The 21,319-nt window shown below is 39.1% G+C and overlaps 1 protein-coding gene and 1 long non-coding RNA gene across 3 annotated transcripts; one reads left to right on the forward strand and one right to left on the reverse strand.

Annotated features, from left to right (window-relative positions):
- The first annotated feature begins 514 nt into the window (after window positions 1-514).
- Window positions 515-15,915, forward strand: ttc33 (tetratricopeptide repeat domain 33). 2 transcript variants are annotated; one of them, XM_003449641.5, is made up of 5 exons: window positions 515-570; window positions 1,330-1,557; window positions 8,348-8,429; window positions 12,042-12,173; window positions 14,965-15,915. In XM_003449641.5, the coding sequence occupies exons 1-5, from the start codon at window positions 518-520 to the stop codon at window positions 15,337-15,339; spliced, it is 870 nt and encodes a 289-aa protein (XP_003449689.2). In that variant the 5' UTR covers window positions 515-517; the 3' UTR covers window positions 15,340-15,915. The 2 variants fall into 2 exon arrangements, with proteins under 2 accessions (XP_003449689.2, XP_005454596.1); XM_005454539.4 differs by lacking the exon at window positions 515-570 and adding an exon at window positions 598-874.
- LOC109202739 (uncharacterized) lies at window positions 12,097-18,153 on the reverse strand. The gene is made up of 3 exons (XR_002062649.2): window positions 16,821-18,153; window positions 16,653-16,730; window positions 12,097-12,219 (listed from the first exon to the last, which is right to left on the reverse strand). It is a non-coding gene; the product is annotated as an uncharacterized LOC109202739 (long non-coding RNA).
- Window positions 18,154-21,319: the final 3,166 nt, after the last annotated feature.

Genomic DNA, 21,319 nt, shown 5'->3' on the forward strand with positions numbered 1-21,319 from the left:
ACAAAAAAAACCCGTTTTATTTTTATTTTTGCCTCTGATGGAGTCCTAGTGGTCTGTTGAGTTCAGCATCTGTTTCATCTGCTTCAAAGAATAATTGTTCTGATTTTGTTTGGTGTGTAAGGGGACCCAACCAGACTGACCAGTGTAAATCTGAATGGACAGTATTGAATCATTTATATACACAACTGCATAATAAACTGCTAAAATGCACATTTATGTTTGACGTTGTTTTTTTTTTGTTTTTTTACCTGAAACATACTGTGAAGAATATATATAGAATATTAAATCTACCACTACCATATTAAGCTTTTCTGTTTAAATCAACAGCATTGGACTTGTATTCTGGAATGTGATGGCAGGCATTGGTAATTTTATAAAAATTTATTATATTTGCCCTTTAAATTAAATTTACATCAACCAATTTTGATTTCACGTTAATTTTCGTGCCCTTTAATAGATTTAAAATACGGTTCGTGTTTCTTTAAAAGACTGTAAACATTGTCACAGCTTCCGGGTCATGCTGCATTCACGCGCATTCCACAAAAGGGGGAGGGGATGGTTCGAGGCAAGGTAAAAAAAGTGGCGTTCCCGTTTCATTCCGAAATAGTTCACCAGTGTTAACGCAAAGTTTACACTTTTGTTCCCTCACGTATGTAGTTTCAATTGGAGATATTTACTTACCAAAAGAAACTGCATGAATTGTGCAAAAACGGGCCGATTTTTTTCCCCCCGCTGTCAAATTTTCCAGTATTTACGATGTGATGTTGGCTTTAAACCGATAAGACATGAACGCAACGCGAAGGTCAACAAATGTGGCTAACGATTAGCTAACTGCAGCTTATCCACTGTTGCTCGTGGAAAGCCGTGGATGAATGTGCGTATGTCCCCACTTTGTTCTAAAATAACGAAATATAAAAACATACCTTCAAAATTAAAAGAAGTTCATTTTATGTATTTTTTATGTATTCAAGTTTTAATTGCAAGTCTTAGCTGAGTTGCCCGAATTGACATTAGCTAGCGTCAGTGTGACGAAGTTTAATTTTTTTTTCTAGCGAGTTTTGGGGATGTTGTTGCCATAATACTACGTAAAATATCCAAAAATAAAATATAAATCTTTCTGCTACGGTATTTTGGAAACTCATTCAGCGGCCACGTATACGAATCTAGATAGCAAAAGCAGGCCGGTATTGTTGACTTGTGCTGATAATAATATTAACAACAATGTATAATTTTTTGAACTACTTTCAGTAGTGATTGAAGCTGAAATCGAGCATATGTATGATAAGTGACCACTGCCACCACGCATCGTATTCCGTTTTTTTCATATAGGATGGCGTCATTTGGCTGGAAGAGGAAAGTTGGGGAGAAGGTGTCCAAGTCAGCGGTGCAGCAGTTTGAGGCAGAAGCAGAGAAAGCTGTGGATGATGGGCCAAGTCAGGACCCCGAGGTGGATTGGCTGCACGCTATCAAACGACGGCGGGAGATCCTGCTGGAGGACTGTGCTGCCAAGAGCAAGAGACTGAAGGAGGAGGGTGCCCTGTTGGCTGAGCATGGCAGGTGAGAGTGCTTGGCGCAAACACATTCTGACAGGCACACAGAAACAGTACACATACAGTAGGGTGACCACCGTTTTTTGCACTTATTGACATTTTTTATTCCACCATTCATTAACTGCACCGAGAAGGCGTCGTTTAAATATGTTAAAGTTTTCTTTAAGCAAACAGTATTATTAAAGTTCTTCATGACTGGGCCAAGTGTCCTCTTTTTTGGGAATCAAAATATGGTCACCCTAACATACAGTACTGTGCAAATGTTTTAAACCACCTCTTATTATTTGCCATTTATTATTTCTTTATGCTTTGCTTAGAAAATTAGAAATGGTTGTGGCGATTTATTGAAATGTGCTAACATAAATGGAAATGCATTAGGACAGAAACAGTTTGTATCGTTAGTGTAAATATATGGTATGATCTCCTTTATTTTTCAACACAGCCTGAACTCTTTTAGTCAAGGATTCTTGTCATTTCTTTAAGTGGCCTTCAGGAACAGTTCTCCAGGCTTCTTGCAGGACAAAGAAGGCTCTTCTTTGGATGTTAGCTGCCTTGTTCTGTTCTTTTTCAAGGTGACCCCACACTGCTTCAGTAATGTTAAGGTATATACTATGGCATGGGTGTCAAACATAAGGTCTGGTGGGGGTGGAATTGGCCCAGCAAAGACTCCAGTCCAGCTCCCTTGATTGCTTTGGAAAATGTGTAGGACGGCATAAATTTTTGGACTTAACTGTATTTTTATACCGTTTAGGTTTTATAAATATGGAACAGTCTGGGCAGTGAGCTACCAGAACCTTTTCTGCAATTCTATACATTTATCATGTAGAAAAACTTAATTGTGCTCCTGAAATTGCACTTCTTTTATATATTAAGATATCTCAGAGATTAAATGTGTAGTTAACCGTCTTTACACTGACAGAAAGTGGCGTTTCACTCGTCCGGCCCACTGAAGATCAAAGTGGACTGCATGTGGCCCCAATGTAAATTTAGTTTGACATCTCTGGGCTATGGTGAGGCCAGTCCCTAACTGATAGTGCCCATTGTCACTGACTATCAGTCCAGTTTTTGTGTAATCTGGGATACCTCAGTGTGTTGTCTTCATTTTCCTTCCTTAATGGGGCAGGGATAGCTCAGTAGGTAGAGTGGTGGCCCCATGATCGGAAGGTCGGGGGTTCGATTCCCCTGACCAGCTACCCTGAGGTACCCCTGAGCAAGGTACCGTCCCTACACACTGCTCCCCGGGCGCCCAAAGGCTGACCACTGCTTCACTGAGTGAATGGGTTAAATGCAGAGAGGAATTTCCCCACGGGGATCAATAAAGTACACTTTCTTCTTTTCTTTCTTTCTTAATAATGGCTACTTGAAAGACAGCCTTCTACTGAGACCATTTTTGATGAGACTTCAGTGAACAGTACATCGATAAACATAAGGGCCAGATGTCCTGTGTCTGGTTTCTGGTGGAATCTTTTCCAGTTTCTTAAGGAAATTACTTTCAGATACTATTCATCTGCTGTAAATATTTTTTTAAGGCCTGTCTCTTCTTATTTGTCCTCCACTTTTCTCAAATTCTTTTAAGGACGCACTGCAGACCATACCAAGATATAGAAGGTTAATAGCTCTTTAGAAATCAACCTTGTTGGAACAAAAATATTATTTTATACATGTCAGTCTGTGTTATCTTTGGCACTTTTCATAGATTCAGACAAAGAAACGGAAACAAATTGTGTTTTTTGTTACAAGCTGCCAGTAACAAAGTTTCTAAAAATACAATTTAAAATTGGTTCTTGGCTAAGTTGTCTGTTATATGTAGACAAAACACACTGGTTAATCCCTTTAGTTAGGTAACTTTTGAGTGTGTGAATGATTTGTAGTTCAGTGTTAAAAGGTTTAAGAAACAAAAAAAATCATTCCTCTGAAAATAATCAGGTACAAGGACTGGACTGAAAATTAGTGAAAAAGCTGCCAATGTCCAGAGAAAAACTTTGAAAGACCCTCAGAAAGACAGGACAACTATTTTTACTATTTTAGACCACTTGAAAAAATTACAAGAAAGCCTGATTCGTTGGAAGCAAATAATAAAGAAATGAGGGGTGGCTCAAGTCTTTTGCACAGCACTGCTATTCAATAAAGCTGTAGTTGTTAATAAAATCAGACAATAGAAATCCAATATTTGTGCAGCTGTTGCCTTGACACAAACAGCCAGTGGTGAAAAAAAAGGCTGTATACATAAGCCGCGTTCTTTCAAAGTAATTTTCCACACTGTGTGCCAAGTAGGATTACAGCATGAATCATATTTGTATTCTGTGGTAATAAGGGCATCCTGTCAGTGTGCTGCTAGATTCCCTTGTGAAAAGTTCCAGGAGAACTGTCAGTTTCAACATTTTTCCCTCCTCAGCTTTGCTGTTAGTAAGAGTCATGTTACTTCAGATCCTCTCCAGAGGAGGGCAGCATTGTACAGAGAATAAAGACATATTGAACACAGTTTATATATTTCTGTTGGCTTTCTAGTAAAGATTTACATTAAAACATATTAAATCCAAGGGCACGTGTAACTTAGAAAGGCATCTAAGTTTGAAGTTTTCCTTGTATTTAGTTTAATGGCTTTTCTGTGAAAGGTCCAGCACATGTTTCAGAAGTCAAAGAGCATTTGTTCTTCTCAGATCATCTGGTCAGATTATCTCTATTTAATATTGGAGGGGAAAATAAAAACACAGCAGCATTATTTAAGCTTTTCAAACAGAGCAGGGATTTAAAGGTTTAAATCTTCTCAAAGCTCTACTGTCAGAGTTCCCGAAGTAAACTTTAGAACTAATGTTAGACTGAGTAATAGCAAGCAATGTGGTTAGTTTAAGAGAGCTTTTTATTTTATTTTAAATGCATACTAAGTATTTCGACTCATTATTTTTTTTCTTTTTAAATAGATACAGATATTACAAAAAAATAAGGCTCTTTCAGAAGCTGTTTTTATGTTTGTTTTGCGATAATTGACCTTTTTAACCAAATAACAGTCACATCGTGAAAGCTTCCTAGTCCAGAAGACGTAATGCTGTTGTCCACAGTGACTGCCTGTAATTATATTTGTGAGGAGAAAGTGGATTTTACTGAGGAAATTATGTCTTACTGCTCCATAATTGCAGTTCAGTGGTTTGAAATGGTGTCTGGTCGAGGATGTCAGCCACAAGTTTGGTCTTTTCTTTTTTTCTTTTCCCTCTAATAACATTGACCTGTGATGTCAGCCTGATATTACAAAGGTTTAGATGTTTGTGATGTAATTGGACAGCTCCCATAGTACCCGCTTGTTCTGTGAGCAGAATAGTAGGGGGGTTATGTCTTGCCTGTTTTTCTACAATTGTCTTTATGTTAACATCTATTTGCTACATAAAGGTTTTACCGTACACAGTTAATATTTATATTTGCCATAAATGTATTTTGTATTGATATTTATCTAATTTTATTTCCTGTTGCCAAATATCCATATACGATGCAGGTGCTTTAAGTGGATTCCCTGCCATAGCTGCCTTAAAACACTCCTTTACCATCATCATTGCCATCACTACATCAGAGCTTATTAACTGAACTGATATAATATTAACAGCTTTGCAGTGTTTAAAATATCAAAATTGCTCTATTGTGATACTATTGTGCATAATGTGTTGCCATACTTCAGCGATGGCTCAGTCACACACACAGAGTAAAAATATGACAGCAGCCTACTTAGTAGTTGTTTTTTTCTTTTATTATTAGTAGTTTTTATTAATTTGGCAACCAGTTGCAAGTAGATGTGGTGACCAACTGGTCACCCAGAGTCTCAGGGTTTAAAACTCTCAACTTGCGGGTGACCGCTTTCAGCCTAAAGGCGTCTGGTGGGAGGCAGTCTATCTCCAAACAGTTGGGGTCTGACTCAGACTGACTGTAGTTACTCTGAAACAAATAGAGTGGCAGACAAATAATTACCATCTGCTGTATAAATGCAGTCAGATTGCCATCATGTTGGAATTAATTAGAGTCCGTGTGCGCCGATGAGCGCAACACCATGTCTGGAGTACAACTCTTTGCAGTAGGGGAGTCGATTCAACTGGTTCCATTTTGGCTATATTCTTATATAAAAGCAAGGTTGCCATTCTGCAGCAACTATATTACTATTTGTGGAGCAATTTCTAAATATTTGTTAACTCCATAAATAGTTAATATGAATTTCTTTTTAATATGAATTGTAAAAATTGATGGTAACAGATTTGCAGTTTTTCCTGGTTTATATCAGTTAATTGCTGCTTTATGACAAACCGGTTGCATATTATTGCCAACTTGATCTCATTCTGTCACAAACTGACCGCAGTTTCCATCTTATTGCTTTTTTATCATCATGTTGATGCATCAAAGTTTCTTTGAAGGCAGCAAATGACTGCCAGTGATTGAAGACCTGATTCCTGCTTTTGAAAGAACCATTTCAAATCCAACTCAGCTGCAAGTTCTTTGCACACGCTCAGATTAATTTGGGGAAAAACTAGGGATTTCCCTAGTGTTACTGAAACATTAGTTAATTTAAGAGTAATATAAACTTCCCACTAACACAGTAAATGTCATGCTTACCAAAGAGTTTTCTGTAGTTTGGGCTGTTGTTGCCATCTTTAGAAGATTAGCTGCCTTGTCATTGTTGTACATGTATGACTGGGCTCACTGACATATTTATTCACACACTGCATATGTGTTTAAAAAAAACTAAATGTCTGCCTCATAGTGAAACAATCATCATTTCAAGGAGGTTGCATAACAAACAAAACATGACGTTTAAGATATATAAGGTAAAATATGAGGTGATAGCTCATCTTAGGTATGTCTATTATTTTTTTATTTTTAAATTTTGTCCAGCAAGTCGTGTTTTCTCAAAAGCAGAGAATGCAAGATATGATATTTGAAATCTCTTTGAAATGGTCAACATGTTATTGTGTAGTAAGGATACGAGGGTTTCTTATGATAGGAGCATGCTGGGATTTTTTGCTTTCTTTGGACAGTAGCGTGTTAAATGATCTCAGTGTTCCGTCCTCTACTGTATTTTATAATTTTCCACTCTTTCTTTAAACTAATAATGAGTAAGCACTTACATCATTCATATGGTATTAGGCTATGAGCAGAGGCATTATAAGAGAGGCATATACCACTAAAGGAAACACTTGTTATAATCTGTGGAAGAAAAGATAGATTTCAATGATTCTGTGTATGCAGTTTTTATGTTAATTTATATTATGTTCCAAAATAGCTGCCCAAATAATTGACTTTCTTAAAATTAATACTAGTTACTGTGCCATCTCTCTGACCCGTCTTTGACTGATGAACAGTTATGATGCCACTAGAAGAGCCATTTTTAGCTTGCAGGCTTCACATGGTTTATAGCTCATTGCTTAATTTCCTCATATGATTTTGCAGTATTTTTTACTTCGTGTGATGGAAAGATTTTCACACTCCTTTAGTTCCGTTTCCTCACTGTTCTCTCTGCCTTTTGAATGGCAGCGGCATGTTTTCTGACTGCAGTCTGAACTTTGTAGGTGACCTCTACTTGTCTCATTGTGTGATTTTAATTGCGTTTGATTTTCTCAGGATATCCATCTCCATAAAGCTATAAAAGGTGTCAATTTGACACATATATTGTAAAACCCAGAACGTCACCTCTTGTCTTTATCTTGATCAGGAAACTAGTGTTTAGTCAATATTGACCAGAGGAAGAGAGTTCCTAGAATCGGCTGGAGCGTATGCATATGTGGCGAAATACCTGAAGACTGGTGAATCCTGGTATACAAATCTATGCAAAGCAGTAAACTATGGTGGTGACAGCTGCTTGGAGTGAGGTTCTAGAGAAGCTTAATGTGACTTCATGCAAATTCTGCTATCGTTCTGCTTTAATGTCTGGGAAGGAACTAGTAGACAACGTAATTAGCTCATGCTAAGAAACCACTAAGGGAGATTTTGGTTTACCGTTTGTCTGTTCACTTCAGCTGACCTTTTTCTGTTCATGTAACTTGCTGCAGCCTGTGTGCACTCTCTGCTGCTGGAAGTGGGCAGATGTTGTGGCGTACACATGCAGCTTTATAGTTTTAAGAAATTCTTTGTTCTAGAAACCCCCCCCCCCCCCCACTTTTTCTATTATAAAGATGATAAACGTATTTTAGGTTTCTTTGTTTTTTTAAAAGGCAAGACAAAAAAGCACAAAACCAACCATGTGGTTATGGTTGTAGTAAACAAGTGAAACATGATACAGCCATGTTAGTAATAGTCTGGTTTTCTAATCTTTTAGGGAGTTGCCTGAAAGAATAGAAAAGTAGGGCAGAGGCAGCTTTCAAATTAGGTGGCATTTCTACAGCACGCAACAATAGAAATAATTAGGGGAAAGTGCTTTATGATGTCCACAAGCATGTGGACCCATGTTAGTTTGCATAACATATCAAATCTCAGGGTGGAGATGGTGAAACTGGGTGTCTCATTTCACTGCTTTATGTTATTTACTGTTTGAATTGATTGCGCTTCAGTGCTGCATTACCTGCAGAATTTAACTTCAGCAAAGTTCAATATGAACCTGTGTTTAACTTGGTGCTGTGAGCCACGTCTGGATCTTTGGTTTTGTGTAGGTTGGCAATGTTTAGATTGGCTTTGTGTAAATTCAAAGTGAACACAGCAAGCATTCATGGTTCATAAATGCATGACTATTAAGAAGTGCATGTGCTTTACCTATACGACTCTGATTATAGATATCTGAATCCCACTTTTCTCAGTTGGATTTGAACCACAGTGTGTGTTTTCTTCAGGCACTGGGAGGCCATCAAGAAGTGGGATGAGGCCATTCAGTTGACTCCAGACAACCCACTACTGTATGAAATGAAGTCCCAGGTATATCATTAATTATATTCTCTAACAGACATATTTTCTCCACAAACAGTGGTGGAAATAATTAGTTGATCTCCCACTGAAGTTTGTTCACATCTTTGTAAGTGAGCAATCTCAAATTTTATGATAGTTTTATTTTAATGGAGACCGACACAATATCAACCACAAATCCAGAAAAAACCCATTACATAAAAGCTACACAATGATTTGCATGTCATTCAGTGAAATTTGTTCCCATACAACTCAGCCAGAATTCTGGATCCAACAGCAATCAATTACAGATCGTGGGATATGATTGTAGGCCTGCACGAGACTGGAATGGGCTACAAGACCATCGGCAAGAAGCTTGGTGAGAAGATGACAGCTGTTGGTCGTTCATCTTGGTTTGGAGCTCAGTGATATTTTCTTGCCTCATGAGCTGAGGATGATCATGAGAAAAGTTTTGGATCACCCTAAAACTGCATGAAAGGAGCTTGTTAATGATCTGAAGATAGTTGGGACCACAGTCACCAAGAACGCCACTGGTAACATACTAGCAGACCAACAGACCCGCCATGTTTGGAGGAAGAAAAATGCTGATTATGACCCAAAGAGCAACATCCCAACAGGCAAGCACAGAGGTAGAAACATTATGCTTTGGGACTGTTTTTCTGCAAAGGGGAACTACAGAGCGACTTCATGTGAGGGGACAGGGCAATGCACCATCAAATCTTGGATGAAAACCTCCTTCCCTCAGCCAGAACACTGAAGATGGGTCTCAGATGCATCTTCCAGCATGACGATAAGCTAAAACAAACCACCAAGGCAACAAAGGAGTGGCTAAAGAAGAAGCACATTAGGCCGTAGAGTGGCCTAGCCAGTCTCCAAACCTCAGTCTGATAGAAAATATGTGGAGGGAGCCAAAGCTTTAAGTTGCCAAACTGCAGACAAGAAACCTAAAGGATTTAGAGAGTTTCTGTAAAGAGCAGTGGGCCAGAACCCTTCCTGAGATGTGTGAAACTTGGTGACTAGCTAAAAGAAATGTCTTACTGCTGTGCTTGCCAACAAGGGTTTTTCCACCAAGTGCTTACTCAAGTTTTCCTTAGCGATCAAATAATAGATTTTTTAAAATTCATTCTTATCAGTAACAGCCCTAAAGAAATGTGATCTTAGTGCAATTTAAATATAATTTATTTTCACTTGCGTTGAAATTGCATTTGAAAGAGATCACGGTTCCAGTATGTATGGCTTGAATCTGACATGAGTGCAAAACCATATTTCATTTGTGAGAAAATGTACTTTAAAAGGCATATGTGGTTAACATTGTCTTTGACCACATGGTTGAAACAGCTGCCGCATTTTGTTCTGCTGTTTCCTGATACACTGTAGAATTGTTGTGAGATGCGAAACCTCAAAACTTTAAAGATGCTGTTTTACACTTGGAGTTTTGTATTCAGTTATGCCAGTAAACCAGGTTGCAATGTCAGAGCTGAAAACAAAACTAGTGCAGAATTACCAAAAACGGCAGTGACTGTGTGAGGCTAGCTCCACAAGTGGGTCAGTTCTTGTAGAACTTTACATTATAATGCCCAGCTCAGCAGTAGAAGTAAATATGCGCAGTTAACATTAGCTTTCATAATATAATCCATAGCCAATATTTTTCAAGCAACTGATTCAGTGAAATTGTATATCACGATGGGCATGCTAGGCATTACCTAGGTTAATCTGACTCATTAAACTAGCTCCTCCAGTGTTGCCAGTGTAGCATTTAAATTCTATTATTAACACCTAACTTAACACTGCACCTTCTGGTCCAGTTCTGCCTTTTAAAAAATGCACCAAATGCTAATCTTGAGACTTAAAGTAATAGTCCACAAACATCAGTCTTTTATATTCAGTCCATGGAATCCATAGTTAAAATTTTCTTGTTTAGTCGCATAAAATTTCAAAAATATATTTTTTGTGATATCATGGTGTTTATCAGCGATGATAAATTACTGAGAGCTGCCAGTGGCCATGGCTACATAGACCATTTTTTTACTTTTACTTTTCTCAACTTTCTTTTCCTCTTTGTTTTTATAATTACTCTTTCTTTAGGTATTTTGGCTGCGCCTCAGTTCTCCTTTTCTTGTTACACAAGAAAAGTAAAGAAGTTGTGGGTGTAGTCTCACAAACTCCATTATTTCCTCCATTATTTCCATAGTCATTCACATCTCACAGAGTACTCCATGCCTAATATAATATCATCCATTATAAGAAATTTGAGAAGGAAATCATTAGAGAAGCATTTATTAGGGTATTGGGAAAACACCGCAGCATGATTTTTTTTTTCCCTCTTTCCAGGAATGACATGAGCTATGGCATAAATTCAAACTGTCCTCATACCATTTCTACTTGGATTGGGCTTCAATGTGTTTGGACACATGTACACCCCACTTCACCTATTAGTATCCATTAGCACTGCTGATGTTGTTCACAGTCGTCAGACTGAAAATGCGCTGGTTCTCATCAAATGCCTATTACTGGCCCAGATGACGAGTTTGGTTACAGTGACTCTGGCCTTTTACTTCCTCTCATCACGTTCTTCCTGTTTAATTTAATCTGTGCCACTTGTGTCCTGCCACTTGTATATGTGTGTGGCTGAAATCAGTCCAGTTTGTAAACTTTTTACTGCGTCTTACTGGCTATAAATTAATGATTCCAACCTTGATTCCAATGTGATGGCTTTGAAGCCATTTTGGTTTGCGGCGTTCTGACAGAGACATTGTAGGTATTCCTGGCGTATCAGTGGGTATCAAGCTATGGTATTAAAGCAGTCTTTGTGTTGGTGCATCCTGCTGTACACTTGTGCTATTCTCACGTCTAAGTCTCATGTTGAAATGTGATTGAAAAAGGAGGAAGTAAAAGTAAACCTGTGTCTAGCAACAGCAAGAGCATAAATGTACTAACAACTACTCAGTTTAGTTTTATTTTTGTCAGCATAGCTTTGCTTTGCATATATACAAAAATCATAAAAAACAATAAGGCTATTTTTAACGAATGGGCATTAGCAGCGAATGCAGAAACACCACCGCTAAAAGTCAGAGAACCTCTTCAAAAATAGTTTTCGTTTATTATGCAAATACATGCACAAAGTTGTCAGGTCTTGACTTCAGGCATGACAAAAGCAAAATCGAAAAGGGCCAGCGTCTGAATAATTGATGACTTTATAATACAATGTTAAAGACGTTAACAACTTCAGTTTGACACTGTTAAATGTGATCGCCAAAAATGTCAGTGAATTGGAGAGAGAAATCTTGTGACCATGAAGGTGCTCTGCACTGTACTGTACTGCAGGACTAGTGGTTCAGTGAGTCACCACAGAACAGTCTGCAGGGAAGGAGATATCAATTATTTACTTTTAATATGGTGACTGACCAGATCAAGCTGAAAATAAAATGGTGTGATATATGAAAAGATATAAAGCAACAAAAAATAAATAAATAAATAAATAGACTACAAAACGTAAACAAAGACAGTTTAAAGCCTGTGTACTTTCTGACCTTAATGATCTTTTTTTCTCTCTGTGATTTTGTTGCTGTTTTGTTTATGGCATACATGCACTGCGACATCATCTTTAACCTTCTTTGTTGTCAGGTGCTGACCATTCTTCAGGAAGTCTTTCCAGCTGTGAAGGCAGCAGAGATGGCAGTGAAGTTCCGGCCATTGTGGTGGGAGGGCTGGCGGACCTTGGGTCGGGCGCAGCTCAACTTGGGAGAGGTGGACCTAGTGAGTGTATCTGGCAATGCGTTAAAAACGTCCTGTGAAGGCAGGGCTGCAAGAAAATGCAAATAATGAATGGTATTTTTAAGTCATAACTACTGCAGACTGACCTCCTTAACCACTAATCCAATTCAGGGTCACGGTGGGGCTGGAGTCTGTCCCAGCTTTGATTGGACGAGAGCCAGAGCACACCCTCAACAGTTCACTAGTCTATCACAGGGCTAACACAGAAAGACAGAAAATCATTCAGGCTCATATTTGCAGTTTTATTAGGTTAGTTTCACCTAACCGATTAACCTTATCTTCTCAGTGTGAGAGGAAGCCAGAGTACCTGGAAAGAACAGGTGCAAAGAGACGACTAGCATGCAAATTCGCATGGAAAGGCCTCAGGCTTTTGGCAGATCCTGCTGCCACTCTAGGCGTTCTACTCTGGTGTTTCTAGGGTATTTAAAAGTAGAATGAGAGTCCCAGCCTTCAGCTTTCAGGCCCCTGCTTCTGAGGAACCAGCTCCCAGTTTGGATTCAGGAGACAGACAAGACACCCTCTCTACTTCTAAGATTAGGATTAAAACTTTCCGTTTTGATTAAGTTTATAGTTAGGGCTGGATTAGGTGACCCTGAATCCACATTTAGTTATGCTGTAGTTATGCTGTATCAGTAGTGTTGCATAACAGTTGATGGCTTTTTTTTTTCTTAGGCAGTCACTAATGGTCTTTACTGGAAGGATTAATTTTTGCATTTGATTTTGCAATAAACTACGCCTGTTTATGTAGGTGCTTGTAAGTCAGTTGTCTCGAATTTGGAGGGCTGTTAAGATGGATGACTTATTGTGTTTACGATTACTTTTTTGTGAACTTTGTGAGACAAAGCGACTCTATGAAAGCACACCCAGGTGCCTGGGGCTTGGACGATTGCTTAAATTGCCCCAGAACACGCCGGGACCTGTGGGTGTTCGAAACTTGCAGATCACAGTTCTGCTGCTCGGCCCTTTTCAAGCCAAACAAACAGGGGTGAACTCAGAACGCCTTCAGCTAATGTTGCTCCTACACGCCCCAGAGCGGGAGACCTGTCCTGTGGTACCAACAACAACAATAGGAAGTGTTGAAAGTTACAGCTAAAACTAAACCAAATATAGACACACCTCCCTCTGTAATGAAGCTTTTGGGAAGGAAAAGAAAAATACGGCACATCTATTTTTAGCTTGACTTGTTCAGTCGAGTTTCAAAGCTTTGTATGCACCGACATGTTTGAGTAGCACATGTTTGTGCAAATGCGAACACAGTGATTTCCATGTTTCCTCTCCATGGCTCTGCTCTAGCCCTTCCCTTCTTTAATTATTATCCCCTGCAATGCAGTTCAAGAAAAATGCATAGTCTCCATGCTTGATTTGCGTTTTAGCATAAAGTTTGTTTGGCCACGAGTTTTATAGAGAAGACTGATGATTTTTTTTTCCTGCAGTAGCATTTCTTCAGTTGAAGGATTACTTTCATTTTAAAAGGTCGATTTGGCTCTAGTTGATTCAAGATTATACTTGATGTGTTGTTTTAGGCACAGACAGTTGCACTTTTTTCAGAAATCTTATTATGATTAACCTGTCATCATCCTTGACAGCACATGTTATTTATGTTACAGGTGGGGAATGTTAACATCAAGTAGTTATGATAGATTCCCATCAGGAGATTAATGCAGGCTAGCACTTCAAGCATGAAAAGCAATCTTCAGACCATTTATCTTATCCTGTAAAGAATGGTGTTTTAATGAACAAGTAGCAATTTTCTTTTTTCTAATTTTTACTTTTATGGGAAAATGGGAGGTCAGACAGGAGTCTCTGTGGACTATGACATTCCCAGGCAATAATGTGAGAGTAGGGAGCAGGTGGTAGAGAGCCTGGAGAGGTGGAGTTATGCACTGGTGAGAAGAGGAATGCAAGGTGAGATAGATGTGGCAGTTAAGCTTCAAGGAGCAGAGATAATAAAGGTAAAAACATTTAAGTACCTGGGGTCAACCGTCCAAAGCAACTGACAGTGCACAAGAGAGGTGAAGAAGAGTAGAGGCAAGGTGGTGTGGGTGGAGACGCGTGTCAGGGGTGATTTGTGACAGAAGCTAGAGTTAAAGGAAAAGTTTACAAGATGATTGTAAACCTTCCCATACATCATAGCAAATCTCTTAAAAGAGATTTGCTATGATGTATGGTGTGGGGGCAGTGGCACTGACAGAGGTCAGGATTGGTACAGATCAGGATGGACAAGATTAGAAATGAGTATAGGGACTGCTCATATAGAGCTGTTTGGAGACAAAGTTAGAGAGCCAAGGGTGAGATGGTTTGGACATGTGCAGAGAACAGATATTGGGTATATAGGACAAAGGATGTTGAAAAGAGGAAGACCACGGAGAAGAATCATGGAATTAGTGAAGGAGGACATGCAGAAAGTTGGTGTGACAGAAGAAGATGCTAGAGATTGATTGGAGGCAGATTATCTGCTGTGGCAAGCAAGAAGAAGAAGAAACCAGGCAGCACATTTCAGGAGTGATGTGTGGTCACATAGATAATTATAGACCATGAATCTTTCTGTTCAGTATAACTATTAACGTTCAAACTAATGTGCGAACCCATCCCACAGTCATATAAAAGTTATTGAGCTCCTTTTAATGGAACGATCAATCTGTCCACAATGAAGCTTGTGGTTGTGCTCATTACAACGCTGCTGCTGCAATCACCTGCGGCACTTAGGACAGTAGTCCTGTTTTCTGAAATCTTGTATATGTGCCCTAAACTCATGTCATTACTGTCCCTGCAGGCTGTGAGGTCATTCCAGATTGCCATCCACCAGTGCCCATCAGAGCGCACCCTGTGGCAGGAAGACCTTACCTGGGCTTGGAGGTTACAGAAGCAGCAAACGGCAACCAAGGAGAAGATTCGGCAAGAGGAGGAGACTCAAAAAGAGATCCTTAATGCCCCTGAGCTCAATCAGGACTATGATTTTGAGTCTGACGAAGTGCTAGCTGCTTGTGTGGCCGTCGCTGAGCGACAGACACGGTATGAGGAGCTAAAGAGGACCGCTGTAATCATAGATGCTGAGGGGAATGTAAAAAATGTACTCACAGGGGAGGAGGGATCAGCGGACTCAGCCACACCATCAAAGGAAGAGTTTGTCAAAGCAAGAGGACTTTGAAGTAGAATATAAATGACTTTCAAGGTTCCGCTTTTGTTTTTTTGTTTGTTTGTTTGTTTTTAGGAATAAATGGCTTTAAATATAAGCATTTAAAGCTGTGGCAAAATATTCCTGTTATCAGAGGTAAAGATGAAAACTAATTCTTGTGAATGTTAATATGTAAAGATTAAGAGAGTTGAGTTTTATTCATGTATGTCTGAATCCCATTCATGTAAATAGTAGTGAATGTGCATGTGATAATTACGCTGTACCTTAATGTGGTTTCAGACGGCAGTAAAAACAGCCTGAGGGTCAGATTTCAATCTGTGCAGGTCCGTTCATTAATTACTGAGGATTCATCCTGATATTTGTGGAGATATAAACTTTTTTGCTTCTAGTTGTGTTTCAAAATAATGTGGATACTTGAATTGAGAGATTTTAAAGTAAAGTACAGAGAAAATTCCCAAGACTTGTGGTTACCTTTTACTCTTGAGGTGTCTGTGAATATGATTGTTTGTGAAATAGGATGTGTGTTAAAACATGATTTATGCTCAGCAAATTGTCAGTGAGTAAATAAACAATGAAAAATTTGTTATAGTTGTGTTTCCTGCAGTTTACTTTAACTGGAGAAGACATTTATTATGTACACTACCAGTGAAAAGTTTGGACACACCTTCTCATTTAATGGTTCTTCTTTAATTTTTACTGCTTTCTACATTGTAGATACATACTGAAGACCTCAAATATATGAAGCAAGATATATGGAATTATGTAACAAAGAAAATTGATAAATAACTCTGAATAAAAACTGTTTCATATTTTACGTTCCTCAAAGTAGCCACCCTTTGCTTTGTTGACAGCGCTGCAAACCCTTGGCTTTCTCTTAATGAGCTTCGTGATGTAGTCCCCTGAAATAGTTTTCCCCAAGTGCAGTCACATAAACCATCAAGCGCTATGACGACACTGGCTCACATGAGAAGGCGAGGACCGAGAGTCACCTCTGCACCTGAGGATAAATTTATCCAGGTCACCAGCCTCAGAAATCGCAAGTTAACAGCACCTCAGATTAGAGCCCAGATAAATGCCACACAGAGTTCCAGTAGCAGACACATCTCTAAATCAACTGTTCACAGGAGAATCAAGCCTTTATAGTCAAATAGCTGCTAAGAAGGGAAAGGGCTGTCCAGCCAGGTACCAACAAGGTGTACCTGATAAAGTGCATGGTCAGTGTATTTTATGATCAAGGCACAGCTCTAAAACTCCAAAAAAGAGCAGATTTTGTCAGTACAGAATTTGTATGCCTCCAAGGGAGGGGCACATCTGTGAAGTCTCACCTGATTAGCTGGAACATCTGATTCCAAGAAACTGTTGGAGAAGTTATTTGCAAAGAACAGTCACTTCCCTTTTCTTGTCTGGATTGTAGAAAGGGAAGGGAAAAATATTCATTAGGAAGGTGAACATACTTGTAGCGTTGTATTTGAAGGTAAACTGCATATTATTACCTGATCAGACAGAACCACAGATGGGTAACGTAAACACGAGGTGGTATATATAAATTGATTCTCAGTGGTGATAAATGTCAGCGCTTCAGATGACTGACAGGAACACTGTGTAATAATAATAACAGGAAAGAAAAAGTGCTAACACTTTTTGAAATAAAGAAATATGGCAAAGAGAAAAAGAAGACATTTCTACAAACTTCTGAAATATGTACATATACTGTATAAAAAAAGATTACATAAGTTGTGACACGCTTGTCTGAGACACACCCAAAAACATTGCTGGTGCAGCTGTTGTTTTTAGAAGTTGCATAATAAGATGAATGGAGGTCACCCGTGTATAATCAGGGTGCGCCAAGTGATTTTAAACACACATGTATTTGGATGGTTCAAATGCTGGTCAAGCCGCGTGTTCAAATTCAATGTAAATCCAAACTTTCCAAAAGAAATAAAAGAGAATGAAAAAAAAGTAACTGTACCTCCTACTTCACAGATGCCTCAGCATTTCTGGGACAAGTCAAAACTTTTGTTTTTCTAAGAGTACGGCTGCTTTGAAGTTGTTCTGACGCCGTCAGGTATGTACTGGCTACTGGCTTTTTCCTACTCTTCAGCAGAGTTTTGGGAACTTTTTCCCCCCATTCTAACAGTGTAGCTCAAGGGATAAAGTCAATCTCCCACTTCATGTTGCGATCAACAGTCTCAACAGTTATTGGGTGGTTTTATGTGAAGCTGTCTGCAAGGCAAGTCATCCCTGGAGGAAAACCTGTAATGATTTTGTTCATCTTCTGACTTTTCCTGAGGACCAAATGCCATGCACATTGGCACATAAAGCATGATCAATTTTATTTATTTGCTGAATACACTTGGGTACAAGACAAAAAGTCCTTCAGATTAAGATAACTCTTTTTACTTTTTCTCTAGAACGAGTTATGTGGGTTCAAACAAAGGAGGCTACAATGGTTATAAAGAAGTGATTGTTGCTGCCATGGGAAGGCTTAAAAGGACATTTTAAATCAAAGTGAAGTCCATCATTCCACAGTGAGAATTATTCACAGTTACCCATCTTCTCAGGAGCAGATATCCCCAGGGGTGCCAGAAGAAACCCTCTTATATCTAAAAAGAACATGCCAGCACAGCTTAAATTTGTAAAGTTGCATCTGAACAAACCAAAATGGAGATAATTGGCCATAACACACATATCAGCACAAACACCTCAGACCAATTGTCAAGCACGGTGGCGGAGGCATAATAATTTAGACTGATTTTACAGTCACTGAGTCGACCATGAACTCCTCTGTATACCAAAGTATTCTAGAGTCAAACGTGGGGCCATTTGTCCAGCAACTAAAGCTTCGCCCAAACTGGGTCATGTAACAGGACAATGATCTCAAACACAGCACCAAATTGACAACAGAATGTCTAAAAACGAAAAGAATCAAGGTGTCGCAATGGCCCAGTCAAGCCTTGACCTCTACCTTACGGAAATGGGACCTTAAAAGAACTGTGCATAACTGCAAACTTCATTGAATTGAGGTGACACTGTAGAGACGAATGGGACAAAATTCCTCTTCAAAAATGTGGGAGACTAAATCAGATCAAATGGGAAAATGTTTACTTCCAGTTATTACTAAAAGTACTTCTACATGCTATTGAATCATGGGGTGTGCTTAGTTTTTTTTTACACAATACTTCTTCATTTTGGTTTCTGTGAAATAAATATTGAGATGGCGTAATGTGTCATGTGTTGCTCTTTATCTCCAGTTGTATAAATAAAGTTAGAAACTGCCAAGAAGCAGCCAGCACCACTATTCAGTGGCTGATCGATACTGTAATATGTCCTGAAGGCACGGCAACAGAATACACATGACAGCATGCTGTCATGGGATGGGATTACACAAGCTGTCACTTGGTTGTCACTCTTTTCTGCATTACTGCACGAGCACTAAGTGGCCATGTGTCGGACCACACCTTTCTTGGCTTTTATTTCAATATAAGCTACACGCCTTAAAGTTTCATGATTGCAGCCTCCACAGTTTTGCAGAGAGGCTATTGTTTTGACAAAATCTGCCTTCAGATACATCTGCCAAAATACTCAGAATGACCTTTGTGATAGTTCCTGCTATGGTCGTGTTGCCATAAAGATACACACTCACAAGATAAAAACAAGATCAGCCATTCTATTCCAGCTCATGAAAACGATTAGTGCACAGTATAGTTTAGTAAGCCATCAGCTAGAATGTAATTACAACCTTTTTAAATTGTTTGCAGTGCTAATAAGTGCCATTATTCATCAGCTACTCTCCGATAAACATCATCTAAATCAATTTGATTCTGTTTTTTTATCCTCAAATATCCTGATTGGGTAAAAACAGCTCAAGTTAAAATAGTGCAATAGTTATTCTAAAAGCCCAAAATGTCACAACTGGCCTCTTTTTCAATGGCATCTTCAAATAACCCTTTGCTTTCACAGGCTCATCAAGGCAAGAGTTTAAATGTCTAAAACAGGCTGTCATATATGTCACGTGTTAGCGGCGCGAGCTGATGAGATGGGGGAGAGAAGGGACAAGTTTCCAAGGAGAATCGTTTTTCCTTCCGAGTCTCTGCTAAAATCCTGTCACAATTGTTTGTCAGTCAATATTTCCTGTCTTCCGAGAGGCTCTACAGCTTTAACAGATTTCAAAGTCTGAGGTCAGAGCTGTCTTTGAAGGGTTATTGTTCTCAGAGGGGCATTTCATTGCTCTCAGAAGGCTCTGGACGGAGGCCACAGTGGAACTGGAAATCATCAGGGGTAAAGAAACCAGCTGTCTGCAAGTGAACAATGTCCTGCCATCTGAACCGGCTATTGATTTTAAATTTGATCAAAGCAATCGGTGCTGACCAAGGAGATGGCAGGTGCTACATCTTTTATAAACATCCATAGCATAGAAATTTTTAAATTTCACTTGGGCTGTGTTTAAGTCGTCTACTCTCCCTTTTGTTTTGCTTTTTGCTTTTTTCTTGTTGCAAAGAATCACTTCCAAAATGGGGCCAGGCATTTGTTACCTGTAGGCTGGACTGTTGTAATTCCTTAATCTCCGGATATCCTAAAAACTCCCTTTTACTTCCTCTGCATTTACACGCCACTATTTAATTTTGGTCTTCTCTCTCTCTGTAGTTTATGCTTTGTTCTGTAACTTGTCTTTTTCTATCCTTTTCTTTTCGCTTTTCGCTTATTTCCTAAACACACGCAGTCATGTTATTTGTCCCCGTTGTCCTTACGTACTTGCTCATTGACACCCAACAATCCATGATCCCGTATCTATAATACTGTAGGATCCTTACCTTAGAATAGAAAGTGCTAAATGAGTATTGTAAATTGGTGCTGCATAAACTGAACAGAATTGAACCAGTTTCATTGTTTTAATTGACAAAGTGGTGAACGCCATTAACCCTGAAGTGATAACTAATGATTTTAACTCAATCTTTGCTGGACTGATCAATATTGTTTTCAGTAGACTCGGAGAAGCACTTGCTTGTAATGTTAGTGGGTTCATAAGTATTTGGACATTAACACATATTTTTGTGTTTTGCCTCTGTATACCACTGCAGTAGCTTTTAAATCACAGTCAAGATGTGACTGAAGTGCAGACACAGTCCCACATTTTCAGATGCTCAGAAGTAATCGGACAATTGACTGACAAGCTGTCTCATGACCAGGCGATGTCCATCCCCTCATTATTCCATCCCAAATTCAGCAGACAAAACATCTGGGTTCATTTCAAGTGCTGATCTTGTATTTGGTAACCGTTCACTGGAACTCTCATTCAGAGGTCCAAAGAGATGTCAACAAGAGCTCTAAAGTCTATAATTAGGAGAAACCTTTGTGGATGGAAATCAAGAGGGTTTACAACAAGGTGCAAAGCACTGGTCAGACTAAAAAACAGGAAAAGCAGCGAAAGAATTACCAGAAAATATCTAAAAGAGCATGCAGAGTTTTGAAAAAATGCAAAAAAGAAAAAAAATCTTTGGACAGAAGAAACCAAGATTATTTTGCACCAGAATGAAGGGAAACGTGTGGAGAATGAAAGGAACAGCAAGTCATCTGTCAAACATGGTGTTGTTATGTTATGGCATATGCGTCTATGCCTGCCAGTGGAACCGGGTCACTGCTGGTTATTGATGATGTGACTGCTGCTAGAAGCAGAGGATGAATACTCTCTGCTGAGGTTCAGCAAATGCTGCAAAACTGATCAGACACTGCTTCACAGTGAAAATGTACCCAAAGCGTACTAAAAAGATAACCTGAGAGTTTCTCAAGGTAAAGAAATGGGAAACGGTTCCGTGGCCAAGTCGCCAAGACACCTGATCGCAACTCAATACTTTTTTAGTTAGCAAAGGCAAAGTTGAAGGCAGAAAGACCCACAAATAGAGACGCAATTAAAGGCAACTGAAGCAAAGACCTGGTAGATCATCTCAAGGGGCGAAACACAACATTGGGTTCGAGACTTCAAGCAGTCACTGAC

The sequence above is a fragment of the Oreochromis niloticus genome, linkage group LG7 (genome assembly GCF_001858045.2).
Source record: "Oreochromis niloticus isolate F11D_XX linkage group LG7, O_niloticus_UMD_NMBU, whole genome shotgun sequence".
Lineage (NCBI taxonomy): Eukaryota > Metazoa > Chordata > Actinopteri > Cichliformes > Cichlidae > Oreochromis > Oreochromis niloticus.

Excerpts from the sequence above, each read along its gene's own strand:
- ttc33 (XM_003449641.5), top strand. The coding sequence starts at position 518 with ATGCTGCATTCACGCGCATTCCACAAAAGGGGGAGGGGATGGTTCGAG. Across the intron at positions 571-1,329 it reads AGGGGATGGTTCGAGGCAAG|GATGGCGTCATTTGGCTGGA; the intron begins GTAAAAAAAGTG and ends TTTTTCATATAG. Across the intron at positions 12,174-14,964 it reads ACTTGGGAGAGGTGGACCTA|GCTGTGAGGTCATTCCAGAT; the intron begins GTGAGTGTATCT and ends CTGTCCCTGCAG.